The sequence below is a fragment of the Thunnus maccoyii genome, chromosome 18 (genome assembly GCF_910596095.1).
Source record: "Thunnus maccoyii chromosome 18, fThuMac1.1, whole genome shotgun sequence".
Taxonomy (NCBI): Eukaryota; Metazoa; Chordata; class Actinopteri; order Scombriformes; family Scombridae; genus Thunnus; species Thunnus maccoyii.
The window spans coordinates 12,800,704-12,818,522 of NC_056550.1; the positions used below are offsets into that span (position 1 = coordinate 12,800,704).

Below are 17,819 nucleotides of genomic sequence, written 5' to 3' on the forward strand. Positions count from 1 at the left end.
TTTTACACCCTCCTTCCTTTGATCTCTATCTCTCTCTTTTTCATGCCTTCTTCTATACCTTCTATAAATAGCTTGCTTATTTATCTTATCATAATCTTTCCATTCACCTTAGATGCTTATTTGTTCTTGCAAGTTGTAAAAAACACACACAGAGGATTTGTTGCGGAGTGATCCAGACTTGCAAAGACACATTCACACCTCTAAGCTGTCCCATTACAACAAATATCTTGCACTAATGGCCATAGAGAGGAGGCACTCTGGCAGATGTTTTTATTGTAAAGGGGAGTTTGTCCCCTGTTTCTCCTCCTTAGTCTCCCTCACTATATACATTTTAATATGGTGTATCTTCCTTTCTGTCATTCTTTTTCTAGCCAATCTTCCCTCCCCAACTGTCCCACAGCACCGTTCACTTAGTACCGTTGCTGGAAACTGTCTCTTTCCTCTGTTACGCTGTAGCCTTGATCACTCTCGCCGGCTTTCTTTCCGCTAGCAGGTGTGTTCTCAGTGTGATGCCAGGTTTTGCTATGCCGTGCTGTGCAATGCCAAGTCACCAGCATGGGGGCAACAGCCTTCATTCATGCTCCGCTACTCTGACAGAGTCTCTCTATCTCTCCATCTTTCTTTCTCCCTGTCTCTAAGTCTTTATCGCTTTCTCTTTAGCATATCTAGTGCAGCACTTTTTTGACATCCTTTCTTTTATCCGTCTCCGTTGTCAGTCTTATGTGTCCTCCATACAGTAAAGTCATTGTGTTTCAATTCATACCTGGACACTATGCTCTGCCACCAAATCAATGCACGGCTTCCAAGCTACTCTCCATGAGGAGTGGTATATCCCAGTATGGCCACTGTTACTATTGATCATGGAATTAGTGTGCATTTCTATGTGTTGTGTGTGGTTTGTGGTTGCAGAAGAAAAGAGAAATTCTCCTGCTAAGTATGTCAGCAGTATCCATCCAAATATTGACTGGAGGAGACAGAGGAGGATTGAGAGAACCGAAGAGGACAGGAAAGGGGGGATAGGTGGAAAAGAGAGGAATGGAGAGTAGAGGCAATCTGAAAGAGAGAAGGAAAGAGAAGAGGAGATAGAGTTGGAACAAAGGGAGAAAAAGGAAGGCAAAGGAGAGAAAGGAAAAGGAAGAGGGGCAAAAAGAAAGAGTAAAAGGGTTCAGGTGTCAAATGCATTGTAAGGCAATGTTGTACTGTATTGTAGTTTGCTTGAGGTGCACAGTATGTGAGTGTATCAGGGCAAGTAGCACGGTGAATTGACTGTGGTTGTGCAGGTGTGTGCATTACATACGATCTGCCTTAAGCCAATCTTTCCCTGATTATTTACTCCCCTTGCAGAGAGAAAAAAGAATGAGAGGAGAAACACATACATACAGGAAAAAAAGCAAAAAAAAAAAGACATAGAAAGAAGAGAGAAAAGGGAGAGCTGGAGTGACATACAGAGACAGCGCAATGAGTAAATACTGAAGGTCAAGTGACCCTGAATGCGTGTGTTCAGTAATGATGGCCTGGTGACGGAGGGGGTCTATTTTTGTCTTCCCCAGGCCCAGACCTTGGTATGAGCACACACACCTTGTCCTCATTTACTCCAGTCATGTCCGATCACACACACACGTCATAGGTCTCACTAACTGGCTGTAGGACTATTTTTTTTATTTTCCATTTTCCAAGGACTCTTAATCTTGCACTGGGCTTATGTCAATAGTGTTGTCTATTTTACTACCATAACTCATTTGTGTTTTTCCTTCCCCCATCTACTGCTTTGAATTAATATATCCTTAAAAACTATACTTTTTTTCCTCTGTTCAGTGGTATTTGTAGTGAAAATGATCAAAATAGCCCTATCAGCACATCACAAACTTTCACTTTCGATAAATCCGCAAAGGGACATGAGCCTGAGTTCCTAGGTGGACATGAAGTGAAAGACAGACTCTTTTGGCATGCTTTCATTAAAACTGAGAGGTACAGGAGTCATCTTGGGAAATGATAAGGTGCTTCAGCCAGTGGCAATCAGTTGGATTCAGATTTTAGAGATGTGTGTCATTACGTTCAAGCAAGAATCAGCCAAAGACACTACTCAATCACTCACTCACAAGGATTACTAAACAGGGAGTAAATTAGTTCATTGACGGTGTGTGTATGTGTGTAATTTCCTCTGATTTCATGCTAGGGTACACGAGCGCACATACACTTTCCACATGACTTAGTATACATGATTAAACAATCTGTCGTCTGGTGCTAAACACACTCATCTCCAATGATGTGCTTGTCAATTGGTTTGTTAGCTTCGTAACTATCACTTTCTCTCTTTTCATGCCTGTGTCTTTGACTACAAATTATACATCTGTTTCTGTATCAGGACAGATCCTGATGTATACATTAAGAGAACGCACCCTAATTTCTATCAGATTAAGAACACAAGGTCCCCATTAGACATTTTAGAGCTCCTCTTCAGTGACCTCTTGGCACTCATTAAAATCCTGCCTTCTTGAACACATTGCATCTCAGAAAGTGATATATGATTATCTCCACCTATCACAGTCCCAGTCAAATGAGGTCCATGTGTTCAGCTGTGTAATCAGGGCAGCAGCAGACAGCTGTTCCGGTTTCAAATGGCAGAACTCACTTGTTATTTCTGCTTTGTCAAGATCAGACCAATTATTTACTTGCAAGGTGTTGAAGGAATGGGCTACCAGCTGAATCCCCTGTTACACACCTGAGTGACAATCTGTGCCACCAGAATGCAGCAAATCTTTATATTTTTGCGTTTTATATTATAAGGTATTACCATGATGTGCTAGAATGGCTGCGAAAGATTGCCGTTCTTTGTGTCTTGTGTGAGTAATTAATTAGTAAGCCCTATGATGCATTGATGGCTGTTTGGAAAGCTGTCACCACAGCTTTTTTTTTTTGGTTTTCACAAATGAATTGAATGAATTAGTTTCATCACTCTTGCTGCACCACCAAACAGGAGCAAACCCCCCCAAAAAAAAGTGAGAGCACAGGTGCTGCTGTAAGATTAATTGACTCGCCTCTGATGGCAAAGCTAACTGCAAATAAACAACACAAATTTATTCTAATTCTCTGGTTCACTGACTCAAACTAACAAAGTCTAATAGAGTTGTATACAAACTTAGAACAACAAAGTTTGCCATAGGTGCTCCTTCTCCATACTGATAGATAAGGGGGCTTTATGCAATTGAATGTAACGTCTTATATGCGGCTTGATTTCTCCTCAGGCCACTCATTTTGTCATATCCTGACCAACACATGACCCTACCCCTGTTTACTAAACCTGTCAGCATGCCTTTGGTTTTCTGCATTAGCTTTAGGTGGTGTTCTCTAGTTCACTGCTACGTCAGGGTTTTTTCTCACACACACACACACACACGCACACGTATGCACAAACACTGTATATACTGTATTACAGCTCCATACTGATCCATGTATGAGTCTAGTAAGGTCAACATCTTTTGGATCTCTAAAGCAAAGATGGATATTTGTTTTATTAATTAGACTGGATTGGAGACAAAATTGGTAAAAACTGAGAGTGACATGGAAGAGAGTGAGAAGAAGACCAACATGGCCTCAAAGTTGGTTATGTGTGCATCTGTGTGTATGACACTATACAGGTATACTTGTGTGCATGTGTGAGAGTGAGAGAGAGTACAGTATATACTCCCTATACGTGCAGAATCATTTCCATTTCTTTACTCACCTGCTCACCTTCAATGATGCATTTATCCCACAGGCTTCCAGGGATTTACTTAATTCACTGTGCTATATAACATCTATATAAAACACCCCAAATATGATAGTGAAACATAATAAAATTATATTGTGTTGTATACTACATATAAACATTATATCCCATAACCTACTAACTTAGGCTCTTACCTTGTCACTATCCCAGCTCTTCAGGTATGGCCCTACCACCTCCGTACTACCAGCCGGAGGAGGATGATGAACGACCCTTCATTTGCTCCCTGGCGTCTGATAACGGCATCATGTCATGTAGTGACGTGCCGGCGAGGCGCGAAGGAGGCCGCACGTGCTGCCTGGATAAGGAGGACGCGCTCCACAGACATGCTCTGGGCCTGAGTCCTGAGCCCATGGCAAACGGTAGTGGTGCTGGTGATGCAATGGGTCTGTGCATCAACTGGAACCAGTATTACACTCGCTGCCACACGGGGAGTAGTAACCCCCACAAAGGTGCCATCAACTTTGACAACATTGTCTACGCCTGGATAGTAATTTTTCAGGTATGTTCACCTACAGACATGTGAGAATGCCATTTTCACACACGCAGGTCTCTCAAGCTTAGAATTTTATGATATGAACTATGCCGCACTTGTTCGGTAAAGTAAAGCTTTTCCTACAATTCAATTCTGCTGATCATGCCCTGGTGCAAAATGTGTTAATGTTAATGTCAGTTGAACCTTTCCTCCTAGGTGATCACTCTGGAGGGCTGGGTAGAGATCATGTATAATGTAATGGATGCCCATTCCTTCTACAACTTCATCTACTTCATCTTACTCATCATTGTAAGTAACGTTTATTACTACATTTATCAGTATATTAGTATTCTACATCCCTACTAGCTGTCACATCCAGTATACAGTGTGTTCTGATGACTAAAAAATAAAGAAAGAATGAAGTGTAACTGAAGTTAGACACTGTGGTCTCCTGCCATCAATAAATTGAATGAGGATATTTCCTGAGAGGTGGATTGAAGTGTTAATAGACTTGTGAAAATCAATAGTAGCATAAAGGACTGTCTACAATCAATGTTTGAGGGAGGCAAGGAGGTGGATGTTACGTAAATGTATCTTTGGTGGTGAGAGAGAAAAAAAGGGAGAGGAGGAGGAAGTACAGTTGGAAAAAAAAAAACAGAAGAAAACTTATATGCCCAAGAGAAAATGTACTGTACTGTCTTGTACACACTGTGTACAAGAGCTAAATCAGCTCTTCGCACGCAGAGCCAGATGGCAGCACAATGAAGGTTGTTTAAATCTGCATTTCCATGCTACTGTCTGTCAGTAAAACAGCAGTCAGCCTCTACGTGTAGCAGCAGACGTACAATAGACGCCCCAGATGTTGCACTTAGCTGCCAGCAGGTGAACACAATAAGAAATTGACATACATTCTTTAGTAAGTGGGTCTGGAAAGCCTGAAAATTAGACCAGGAGGAGAAAAAAGGAGGTGAAAGAGGAGAGCGTCAAAATAATATCGAACAAAGACAAGTGAGAGGGAGTGAGTGAATGGAAGGTGATAGGATAAATTTAAAAAAAAGATGAAACGAAGTAAAGAATACAAACACAGCAATCAGTCACAAGTACGCTAAAACTCTCACACACCACAGTAATAATGAGAAAGAACAAAACCAAACACAGTGTAAGACCTACCCTATGAAATAAGGGGGACAATTCTTGGCCAATTCTTTCTCTCTTTGCCCCTTTCTTGCCCACTTCTTCCTCACATCACTGGCATTATGTGAATCTTTGGCAGAATTTGACCTGAGTATTACTAGTATAAGCGCTTTTTGGGACCCAACGATAGCTGACAATGGGTCAGTGTAAACTTTTTTTTCCTGGTTTAAACTGCTCCATTGATCAAAATCTCATGAGGATTGAACGTCCCTTTACAACAATTATACAAATGTCCAACAGGACACATGAAATTGATCTGACCACAAATGTATCACATATCTAATTTCACGTCCCAGTTGAACCACTACAATTAGGCTCTGAGCGAAAACAGTTTGCTTTATGTTCAATATACAGAGCTCAATTACTTGCACAACACCTAACAACTAGAGAAACACACTGCTCCCTCTGTGATGATTGATAGACACAAATGTGCTTCCTTGCAAGGCTCCAGTCTGTTTAGCAATTTGTAGTCAGAGGTCCTGAGGGATGCCTTGGAAGTATTGTTGACACTATGAGAAGTTTCTGGGCTGGCACCACAGTGGGCCCCTAAGGTGTTGTTCACACAATTAGGGTGGGTCACCTTGACTCTCTAATTTGTACTCCTGTCTCTTGTTTCCTTTTACTTGGCCAGTTCTTTCTCTTTTTCCCCCTCTCTCTATTCCACTCTGATGTGTAGTTATTAGGTGGCAGTATACTGTGCTCCACTGCCTGTTAGTTGATCCAATAAGTGTGTGTTCCCCGATATAAAACTCAGACACAAAGGGAAGTTTGACCTCTGCCGTTACACAGAGTCTCATCTCTATCTGCTTGATATACTGTCAAGTGTGCAACCCAAGTGTACACACTGAAGAGTGTGAGTAAATGGATTTAAGTGACTTAGAGCTAAGTGCTACCAAGAGGGCAGTTATTAGGAGGTTGTGTGTGTGTGTATGTGTGTATATGTATACACATAAATGTATGTGACAGCTTCTGCATGGAAGCACACAGACACACGCAATCACTAGTAAGCTAAGGCTGCCATCTTAATTTGAATGTGTGTGAGTGTGTGACCACACATGCTTTTGTCTATGTGACTGTGTGTGTGTGTTTGTGTGTGTGTGTGTGTATTCATGCATGCATAATTCAGTGATCATCCGAATGCGTGATATTGGACTGCCCTCCCTGATTATGCGCAAAGCTGTCTACTGATCAGAATCACAGAATAGACACACACACACACACACACACAAACAGATGCAAGCCTGGAGGGAAATCAAAGCCCCACACACCTGCAGACCTGCTTTGACCCACAGACCACAGATGGGCATCTCTCCTCCCTCTCACCCCCCCCCCCCCCCCCCCCCCCCCCATGTTTCCTCTCTCTTTCTCTCTCTGTGAATATCTCAGGAGTCTGTCTTTCTTTTTTCATTCCTCCTCAGCTTCTCCACTCTCTCCTTCACCTTGTCCTGCATCTTTGATCACTGTGGATGAAAGTGTACTGTGTAGGTGGAAGGTTATTCTGTTTGGATTTTATATCTGCGCATGTTTTATTGAGTGTTCCTGCTCCAAACATTTTGTCCTTGCAAGTGTATTTATTTGTGTGTATGTGTGTGTGTGTGTGTGTGAGAGAGAGAGAGAGAACTCTGTCCAAGAGGAAAGAGGGATACATGTTCAGATTTACAATGAACAAAACGTAGACCCGGCTACAAGCTGCTCTTTACATCCAGCAGTCTGGTTTTGAGTTGTTCAGCATTAGACAATATTGATCTAATCGTTGTTCCTTAACCAGCTCAGAGCAGTCCAATAAAAGCCATTTCAGCAGCCCTACAGTGACTTCCATTACTGCCACAAAAAGGGTCAGCTAACACGTTTGCACCCCATCTCCTCCCTACAACTAACCCCTGCCCTTCAACCCTTATTTTGACTCAAGACAAGAAAATGAAAGCTCATTGGTGAAAAAGACTAAAAAATAGAGATACACTGATAGGTAATGAGAAGCAATGCTGAGCATGAGCATGAGAAAAGTAAAGAAAGATACTGAGTTGGAGTAGGGGTGGAGAGAACCTTAAGTCAGAGTCTAGGAATAAAACAAAGAGAAAGATAGGCAGACGCTGAACTGTGCTTTAGGCATGTGTTGGCTCTGTCTGTCTGCTCCTATCATCCTTGGTTTGGTGGGAAGCCAGCCATCCTTAGCATGTGTGCTAACATTTCTACAGGGGGATTGGCACACATAATTAAAATCAGCAAATGTGTGATCTTGATACACAACCAAGGCTGTATTTTCATAATTTGCACCGCTGCAGAATTATGAACGCCACTGCTAAAATTTCACGCGATCATTAATATCAATTGGCTACTAATGATTTTAACTCACACACTGTGCGAGCACGATAACACCCTACGTCATTGTGGAATTGTTTTGAATCATCGACCAGTGCATCAAATCCCAGAATCCTCTCTCTCCTTATTCTTCAAAGGACATCTATCTGTTATAAGAGTGGCGTAGCTCCTATAGTGCATTGTGTAATGTGTGTGGTTGGGCAAGTAGAGCGAGTGACAGAAAAGTGATGTGAGCAGAGCAGAGGAAAGGGTTACCTGTAAGTTGTCAATCTGGCAGTAAATGAACAGTATAGGCTACAGTGTGTCAGTTAATAAATGCTGCAGCTTCTCAAGACCAAGAAAAGTCTTGTCTGTTGTTTCCCCAACTGCTGGAAAACTGAAGGGGGTTAGCCTCGAAGTAAGCGACAACGGGTTAGCTTAACCTGACCAGGCTCACTGACCTTTAAGGTGGACCAGATATTCTCATTTAAGTGTCAATCTCAGTCGCTCCTAAACAGAGAACAGAGGGGGTTTTTTGGCATTTATTCGATAGTGGGCAGACAGGAATCATGTGGAGAGAGAGATGGGTATGACATGGAATAAAGGTCCCTGGTTTGAATTGAACCAGAGACATTGTAGTCATATGGTATACGCAGTAACCATTCAGCTATCTGGGCGCCGATTTTAAATACGACACTGAACTGCTGCTCCTTGGTTTAGTTAGGGTAGTTACGTTTGTTTAATCTTGGCTTCTGCACTAGCTCTTGACTCCCTTTCTTTTCCACAAAACAATTCATCCTTTGTGAGCCCAGAGTTCTTTGCAGTCATTTTCAGTTGGTTGCACTGGCTTTATTTCACTTCATGTACTGTACATCACACCAAGTTCCAACCTTCTGTTTGTTGTTCTACACCCATCCAGATTGGTTCATTCTTCATGATCAACCTGTGCCTGGTGGTTATTGCCACTCAGTTCTCGGAGACCAAACAGCGGGAACACCAGCTGATGCAGGAGCAAAGGGCGCAATGCCTGTCCTCCTCCACCCTGGCCAGCATGGCTGAGCCAGGAGATTGCTATGAGGAGATCTTCCAGCTGGTCTGCCATGTCCTCCGCAAGGCTAAGAGGAGATCGGCAGCTCTCTACTACACGCTGAGGGGCAAGCCCCCGCCTGCTGGTGGAGGCAGGGGCAACAGGCGTGGTGGAGGGAATGTGAATGGAGAGCGCCACCATTCAAGGCACCCAAAATGTGAGTAGGGGGACCTCAGAAAATGCATATGTTTTATTTATGTAACATTTGACATTTTAATTTCAGACAACATGTAGAACTGTGTAACTGGGTTTGAGTATAAATACAGTATGGCTGTCTTTTAATGGATGCGATTTTAACTTTTACTTTTGGTAAGGTCTGCCTCATATTGTCCAAAATATACTTTACATCTTGATTTTTCTTATCATGCAAAAGAACACCTGAACATCTGAAATTAAAGTGCATCCACAGGCTCATATTCTCTCTATTTCATTGCCTGCGTCTCTGTAGTATCCCACTGTCCACACCAAAGCAAGCAAGACCATGGCTCTCAACCACTAGCCAACTCCATCAGTCTGGCTGTGCCTGAGAATCCCGAGGACTGCCCTATATGTGCATTAGCATTAAAAGAGGGTGCAAGGGCTGTGGGAGACTCCGCCAACGGGGAGGAAGATGAGGAGGATACTGTGAAGGAGACGAGCAAGGAGGAGAACCACTTAGAGGAGAGGGGAGATGGAGAGAGGAAGAAGAAGAAGAAGAAGAAGACATGCTTTAGATATTGTAAGGACATTTGGAATGGTATGAGGAGGAGACTGTGGGGCATTGTGGAGAGCAAGTACTTCAGCAGGGGCATCATGATCGCTATTCTCATCAACACCATCAGTATGGGCATCGAACATCATAACCAGGTAAGATGTTCTGGTCAGTGCTGTCACCTGCTCCTGTTTTTGTTGTCTTAATGTGGTGCAAACTCACAAGTAGTGTATTTCACATTAAAAGCATTCCAGTGGTGTTGCTTTTCTGCAAGAGGCAAATATCAAGAAAGAACAAAAAAATTGATCACCATAAATGAATCGAAGACAGAGTAAGAGCAGTATTTCTTTTAAAAAGAGAAACTCAGAGTTGTTTTAATGATGGAAATTCTGCAATGGAAATGTACACTCGCTCTATGTGAGCATTTATAGCACAGGCTGCCATTTGAGATATGTATTTATTTATTTATTTATGAACTGATTTCAAATACCTGTAATTTGGCAACAAAGATATTGAATGTTTTGAAAAATGGTTTAATACAATGGCCGTTACCCTCATCCGTTGCCTTTAATCCGTTAGCCTGACAAACTATAGTGTCAAAACGATCTGTTAGCATAATCATCTCTCTTGCTCCCTTCTCACTCCCACAAATCAGCACAGCCTCAGCAGATAAACCATCATCACCGCTGATGAAGGATTGCTGCTATAAATAATATAATAGCCGATGACATTCAGAAGGATGAGTGTGGGAGTGGAGAATCACTGCCATGCCGTTTCCTGACAGAGGTGTAAACATTTAGCCTAGCGGTAGACAAAACCGAGCTGGCTTTTAACATTGGCCAGGCTCCTCAGAAGCAGACAAGGCAGGTGTCTGAGAGCGCAAGTGAGAGAAGCCTGCCAAGAGTACACACGCACGCACACATACAAACACATAGAGGTGCAAACACACATTCTATTTGTGCCTGGTGTGTGCATGAATATACACAAATATCTTTTTAAAACTGTGTGCATGCACCAACAAAAAGACATGAAGGCGCATACACTCACAAGCTGTTACATAAAACAGCTTTTTCTTTTTCCTTCATTTCTCTATTTCAAATCACGCCATTCTCTTTTCTCTCAGCACTTGTTTTTAAATCTCTTTCTCTCCTACTCCCTCCCTTGCTAATTTTACTTCCACCTCTCTCCCATTATTTTCTCCTTAAATCCCTCTGTGCACCTTTGCTTTGCACGTTCCTTCCCCCCACTTGTTCCTTTGTTCCTCACCGTCTTCCTTCCTTCCTCCCCGTACGTCCTCCCCGCCTTACCTCAAGCGTCTCATCTACTCCCTGACTCTTTTTTACCTCCCTCAGCTTCACCCTCCGTCTCCCCACTTCTCCCTCTCTTTCTCATCCACCCACTCACTCTTTGACAGCGTACAGAGTAGTTGCTTTCTCTCATCTCTGAAGACTCTAAAAATAAACGAGGTGAGGGGGGGTGGGGAGACGAGCGTGAGGGGAAGAGCGAGGCAGACGCCGGTTACACAGCAGTTTTCAGCTCAATTCCCTGTGTGATTTTGTGTGTGTGTGTGTGTGTGAGCGAGTGTGTGCGTTTCAAAGTAGGCATGTATGCGGAAACACAACATTACACATTTGCATGCAGTCTGTCTGTCTTTGGAGTCTTTCTCCCTCCACAGTTTCCACAGGCTGATACAGAAGCAGTGATACAAGTGTGTGTTTTTGCTCTGCAGTAGGAGTGCCTTACCTCATGTGATTTTGTTCTAAAACAGGATCTCTGAAGCTGATGTGCTTCTCCCTGAAAAACAGCTAACTACAAGGCTGCCTCACTTGCACCACACCCTCGGGAAATGTCAAACCTGAAGTGTGTGGTTTTAAATTTTAAAAAAAAGTATACTATTCTGTAGGTATGACCTTGAAGATTTTTTTCATTTTTATAGCTGTGTTGAACTATAACTGACTAATTCATCAGATGGTGCTGCACAAGTTTGAAGACAAGCTGCCTATTTGCATTCATGTGAGGTCTGTGGACATATATCTTTCGTAGGAAAGAAACGGGCACATTGGAATTCAGGCTTGGAGGTTCATTCATACTTAAGCAACATTCACACGCTGGATGAGGACACATTTTTAGGGAGAAACAGGAAAATATGTTTGTATGAGAGGAAGTAAAGGAGAAAACATGAGATATTATTCGGAAGATGGGAGCTACAAAGATCTGGAAGAAGGAGATTAAAAAACTATAGTGTCTGCGCATATGTGCACATTTATCTTTGCATTCCTTATTCCCCACTACAACTCATAATTTTATTGTCATTATCAGTTTTAATATTTGGACTTATTTCCTTTTCTTCCATCCCTTTTATCATTCTTGCTCTTCCTTGCTCTATCTAAGTCAATTCCTCTCCTCTCCTTCCTTCTCCTCTCCTCACCTTTCCCCACCATCTACTCCCAAACAGTTCCCCTGCTCTCTCCTCTTTTTTTCCCTTCTCCTTTACCTCGGTTCCTCCTCTCCCCGGTTCTTCCTCCTCTGATCGACAGGAGGATATTGATCAGGAAGAGATGGGTCTGCCTGATAATGAGACTCAGGAAGAAAAAGAAAAAGGGATGGAGAACTAGGGGGATGGAGATAGATTGGGAGAAAAAGCGGATTAGAGGAAGGGAGGGATGAAAGTGTGTTTTTCTTTGACATGGTTTGCTAACTTTGGCAGGGCTAGCTGGCTATTTCTCTGCTGGCTTGGAAACTGAAATTCACAGGGGGTATCAGAGAAAGCATCTGATCCATATCATGCATAACACACATTCACTCACACACAAAGTATACGTCTGCACATGCACATACAAATGGAAATAAACCCAGAATTGACTGGAGCATGTGTGTGTGTGTGTGTGTGCTTGTACATGGTGTGTGCAGTTTATGTTCCTTTGCCAATTCCTGATAACATGCTCTTTTATTCAGCCAGTGTTTGACACCATGTGCTACACGGACAATGCACACTCCTCATTCTCTTTCTCAATTTACTGTTTATTTTTGCTGATGTGATGTTCCCTAAATTTTCCTTTACAATTTCACATAAACAGCTGTGCTAAAAAAAAACACACAATATGTGTCCATATGTTTTCAGTCTATTTTCTTCCTCTCTGACTGTTTTCTATCTAAGATAAGATGTGTGAGTGTTAATTTTATTTGCCAGGTAGGGGAGAATTCTCCTTTCAAGTGAGTGACAGTTTGAGTGACAGCCTTTTTCAATACAGGCGGATAAATGTGATGCGTACACAATTGTTTTCCTCACAGTGCCTCCAGCATCTTTTGTTGCAGCAGCCATGATTGCAAAGCAGGTGTTTATTATCAACTATGTTTTTATCTCTTTGTCTGTACCTGCCTCTATCTGTCTATCACTGCTCTGTTATTAACTTGGAACGCTTGCAGTTGGAACTCACCCCATCTTTTGCCTACCACTCTTTGTGCAATTCTGCCAACTTCCACATCGTACATGCTCCTTACATTTTGTGTTTCTGTGACCTTCCACCTTCTTCCAACCAGCCTGACGAGTTGACAAATGTCCTGGAAATCTGCAACATTGTCTTCACCAGCATGTTCACCCTGGAGATGATCCTTAAGCTGACCGCTTTTGGCTTCTTTGAGTACCTGAGGAACCCCTATAACATCTTTGACGGCATCATTGTCATCATCAGGTCTGCAATCTATGAAATATTTACACTATCAATTGCAGAGCCATTGTTCGTAATCATAACATCTACATTAAAATGAGAGAATCCAAATCACTCATTTGGAAATTAATGAGAGCTTTTGTCCAAATGTGTCATGATACTGCACATCAAATGAGTTTCAAGATACACCCTTGTCTCCAAAAAATAACCATGGTTACCATTTTTTGGTGTATTCCCAATGGAGCTTCACATAATAACTCAGTTTATGTGACAAGTGTTTAATATAGAAACAGTCTAGCAGCATAGGGATAAAATATGCAAAATGCAGCAGTATTCCTTATCACACAGCAGTATGGATTATGTATGGCGGCAGACTCTGAATTTCTATACCTTAAAAATGTGCAGCAGTGTGTTTTCATGCAGTGTAAAAGACTTATCCTCTCATCTAATCTTTTCTTATCTGGTCTTTCCCTTCTTGCTATTTAGTTTTTTATCTGCCTCTCCCCACATGTCTGTCAATTATATCAAAACACATTTGAACTTTAACTCTTTCTCCTTACAGTTTGTCCACATCTTCCAATTTCTCACTTTATCTCTGTTTCTGTCTGTTATACGCACATCCACCCAATGCAACATACTGTACACCCCAGTGTGTGTGAGATCATCGGCCAGGCAGACGGTGGCTTGTCAGTGCTGAGAACCTTCAGGCTGCTCAGGGTCATCAAGCTGGTGAGGTTCATGCCTGCGTTGAGGCGGCAGCTGGTGGTGCTGATGAAGACGATGGACAACGTAGCCACCTTCTGCATGCTGCTCATGCTCTTTATCTTCATATTCAGGTAACAGGGGAGCAGAGGGGCATGCATTTATATGAAATATGCCACAGAAAAAAGAGATTAGCGAGACACAGAGAAGGGAGGAATGTGTTAAATAAGAATCTGCAGAGTAGGATAATAGAGATTGTGGTGAGTTGTGCATGTCTGTTTGTATGTATATATCTATGTATATGTGTGCAGTATGGTGCCTGATAGTGTAGCAGCCTTAGACAGGTTGTTTTGTTGCCACTCCAAAACGTTGAATACAAAAATAAGCTGATTGAATATCAAATTAAGATGAAATATAGTGGTTGAGCATGGTGCAGGCAGACATAGCCAAAGGCCTGAACACAGTTTGTGCCAAATAATAGGATTAGCTTCCAGTTATTGGAGATGCATCTCATCTTTGTCCAAACCATATCTCAGCTATGTCAAGGCTTTTCTCTTTTTGACCTGCTTCCTCCTCCAGTGTTACTTTTGCCATGAAGGTTATGATTACCTGTGCTTGTTTGTCTGTCTGCCAGTAGGATATATATATATATATATATATATATATATATATATATATATATATAAATCCAACAGCAGTATAAACCTTTGAGTTGCCATGAAATTAGACAGACAGATAGTCCTTCAGCCAAAGAACAATGATAACAACAAACTGTTACTATTTCACTGACAGATACAGACAGAAACTAATTTCAAATTTCAACGGCATACAAATAACTGATTTGATTTCAAATTGACATGAATATCTTTAGAATCTGTAAAAATTGTGAGCAGTGCAGCATTAGCAATGGTTTCTCTTTATAATGAGAAAAGGATGATGTCAATCATAGCATGAGGTCAACTGTTAGAATAAATCAGTGATGGAGAGGGTGAGTAGTCCTAACACTTTGCAAAATTATTCTATAAATAAATAAATGACATGATGCGATAAACAGTCTAGGTTACACCTGAATGAATATTGTGTTGTGGATGCTGAAAACTGTACATAATCATTCACCTTAATCTCTCCTCTTATTAACCTCCCCAGTGCGCACACACACACACACACACTGCTCTGTTTTCCCTCTAATTCCACTGGGTGTGATAACCAAAAATTAAGATGGTATTCACAGAATTATTGTTTGTAATTTTCATCGTGATTGTTGCGAGTGCAATAATATTTACATAACAGATCTGAGTTCCACAGCAGCATAATGCTATTCTTTGTTTGAACACGTCTGTGTGTGATCTCGGATGTGTGTGTATTACCTGCCGGCCAGGTTCTTTACCCCTGCAGCACAGCTATCAAGCACAACTGTGCATCAAGACAGATGGCATCAGAGCTTTTAGCAAGCTAATATTAGCCTGAGCAAGTGGCATTTACCTTATAGAACATATCTAGCCACTATAGCTTTTAGTAAAACGTTAACATGCAGTGCCACTTTGCTAAGACTTTGAAACCTTTCTGTAATTGCTCTAAAGAAAGAAGCAATGAATGAGAATATTAACAGCATTATCTGGAGTCATGTCACAACTGCAGATGGATGCAGATAGAAGGGAAAAGAGCAGGAGGGAGGAAAATAGGCGAGTGAAAGACAGAAAAAAAAAGATTTTAATGAAACAAATAGAAGATTGTGATGAATATTTGTTTATGTATATGTGAGTAAGCATGCATTCATTTAATGCATGTGTGAGTTTGTTTTAAAGCTAAAGTCTAGAACATAATCATGTATGAAAAGACACAAGATTAGTTTTATCATTTCTTTTGTCCTACTTTAATAATTTCATTCATTTTCATTTTTGAATGCACATTCAGATTTGACAAATATAGAGCTCGTGGCACATGTACAATACCAGTCAAATGTTTGGACACACCTTCCCATTCTCTTAAATCTAAAAGTCCCACATGTCAATTCAATAACCCAACTGTACTATATTCTACAATGTGTGTGACTGAATTATTGGAAAAACCTTCTCATGTTGCAGTATCCTGGGGATGCATATTTTCGGTTGTAAGTTCAGTCTGAAGACAGAGGCAGGAGACACAGTGCCTGACAGGAAGAACTTTGACTCCCTGCTCTGGGCCATCGTCACTGTCTTTCAGGTACAGATAGTTTCATCACATGCTAAACACACACACATCAACACACTTTTATTTCCCAAATGTGCTTGTGAACTTATTTTTTGCACCTGTATGCACGTTTGTGTGTGTAAAGTATGTACTATATGTGTGTGTTCCTCCACTCTGTGTATATATTTGCTGTAGATTCTGACCCAGGAGGACTGGAACATGGTGCTGTACAATGGCATGGCCTCCACCTCGCCCTGTGCTGCCCTCTACTTTGTAGCTCTTATGACTTTTGGAAACTACGTGCTCTTCAATTTACTGGTTGCCATCTTGGTAGAGGGTTTCCAAGCTGAGGTGAGACATGGGTAGCCATCTTGGTTTAGGGCATTGGAAAGGAGGCACTTTGTAAAACACAAATTAACTAAATCAAATGTGATATGGAATAAGCTAGCATATTAGTCCTACAGCGTTCTGCTATAAGGTGAGAACATGATGCATAATGTAAGACAGTCCGATATTTATTGAGTTGTTTGACCCTTATGGGTTAACACATGTTATAACTTTGTCGCACAATTTAATGAAACACATGGATGTGACTGAGAAAGCAAATATCTTTGTCCCTCTTTTTATTAAATAAAATATTTTTTATATAATGTACATATAATAATAATAAAGAGAAATAAAAAGGGTTGAATATTAATCCTCAATACTTTGTGAGCACTGACCTAATTTGTATCCATAAAAGTAACAAAAGTTGGCACTGAATGCTTGGAGAGAGATTTAGTTTTATTTATTTATTCTTTTATCATATATTGCTTGATTTAATTCACAATAACATGTATAAGTCATTTTGTTCTCAAGTTACAAGTTCAGACTTTTGTATTTTAAAGCTGGATTTGACAAGTGAGCGTAAACCAGAAGAGCTTGGGAAGAAATTGAGCCATTTGGAAATTGAGTTATTTGGGTAATAAGGAGAGGAAAAACAATTAGCAGGTCCTAATTAAATTAGCTTGTGATTGATTCACTATTTCAATACTTTTTTACTCTTTCTCCCTCTACATTTTGTCCCAAATACAGGGAGATGCAAACCGCTCTTACTCAGATGATGACAGGTCTTCCTGCAATTTTGAGGAGAATGATAAGCAGAAAGACTCTCTGCATGTTTCAGGTATGAAATGCCACTAGAGGCTTTACAGCATTTTTTGGATTGAATTTTTTATTTTGTTTTAATTTTGATAAATTTAGATTTTTTTTTACTCCATTTCAAATGAAAAGACCATTTCACCTCTAAATGTAGGTTGTTGCATGGAATAGGTTTATAATAATATGTATTTACAACTTCACAATTTCAGTAATTTATTGCCAAATGCCAACTTTGAACTTGAAGCTGTGCTTATTATATCATCTTTCATTCATCATAACCTGACTTGACCTTTATTTTCTGCCTATTTCCAAAATTGCTTGAACACTGGAATATGCATTTCAAAAAAGTTACCTGGCTTTCTTATCTGGATTATAAAATCATTTCAAATATGCAAAATTACTCCTGTAAAAGTGATCCTAGAATTTTTATAATCTCACAGCATTGCCTTGATAAACACTGACTGGGTATGGGAGCACCGTCGTGTGTGCTCTGGGGTAGAAGTGTAACCACCCCTCTAGCCATCCAGCACTCCGGAAAGCTACTGTATCAGCTGATTCGTTGTGCCTCAGGGATCAAAAGTGTTGCCTCTTGTTCGATTTCCACAACAAATATTGCTAAGCTGCACAAA

At 41.0% G+C, this 17,819-nt stretch overlaps 1 protein-coding gene across 12 annotated transcripts in view; it reads left to right on the forward strand.

Moving 5' to 3' along the window:
- Window positions 1-17,819, forward strand: part of cacna1ia (calcium voltage-gated channel subunit alpha1 Ia) — a 125,501-nt gene that overhangs the window by 57,831 nt on the left and 49,851 nt on the right. For all 12 annotated transcript variants that reach the window (XM_042392182.1, XM_042392183.1, XM_042392184.1 and 9 more), the window contains 9 exons: window positions 3,920-4,268; window positions 4,458-4,550; window positions 8,653-8,977; window positions 9,269-9,666; window positions 13,052-13,203; window positions 13,830-14,015; window positions 15,966-16,083; window positions 16,246-16,401; window positions 17,125-17,215. In XM_042392182.1, coding sequence (XP_042248116.1) covers window positions 3,920-4,268; window positions 4,458-4,550; window positions 8,653-8,977; window positions 9,269-9,666; window positions 13,052-13,203; window positions 13,830-14,015; window positions 15,966-16,083; window positions 16,246-16,401; window positions 17,125-17,215 — 1,868 coding nt within the window. The remainder of the gene's footprint in view (window positions 1-3,919; window positions 4,269-4,457; window positions 4,551-8,652; window positions 8,978-9,268; window positions 9,667-13,051; window positions 13,204-13,829; window positions 14,016-15,965; window positions 16,084-16,245; window positions 16,402-17,124; window positions 17,216-17,819) is intronic.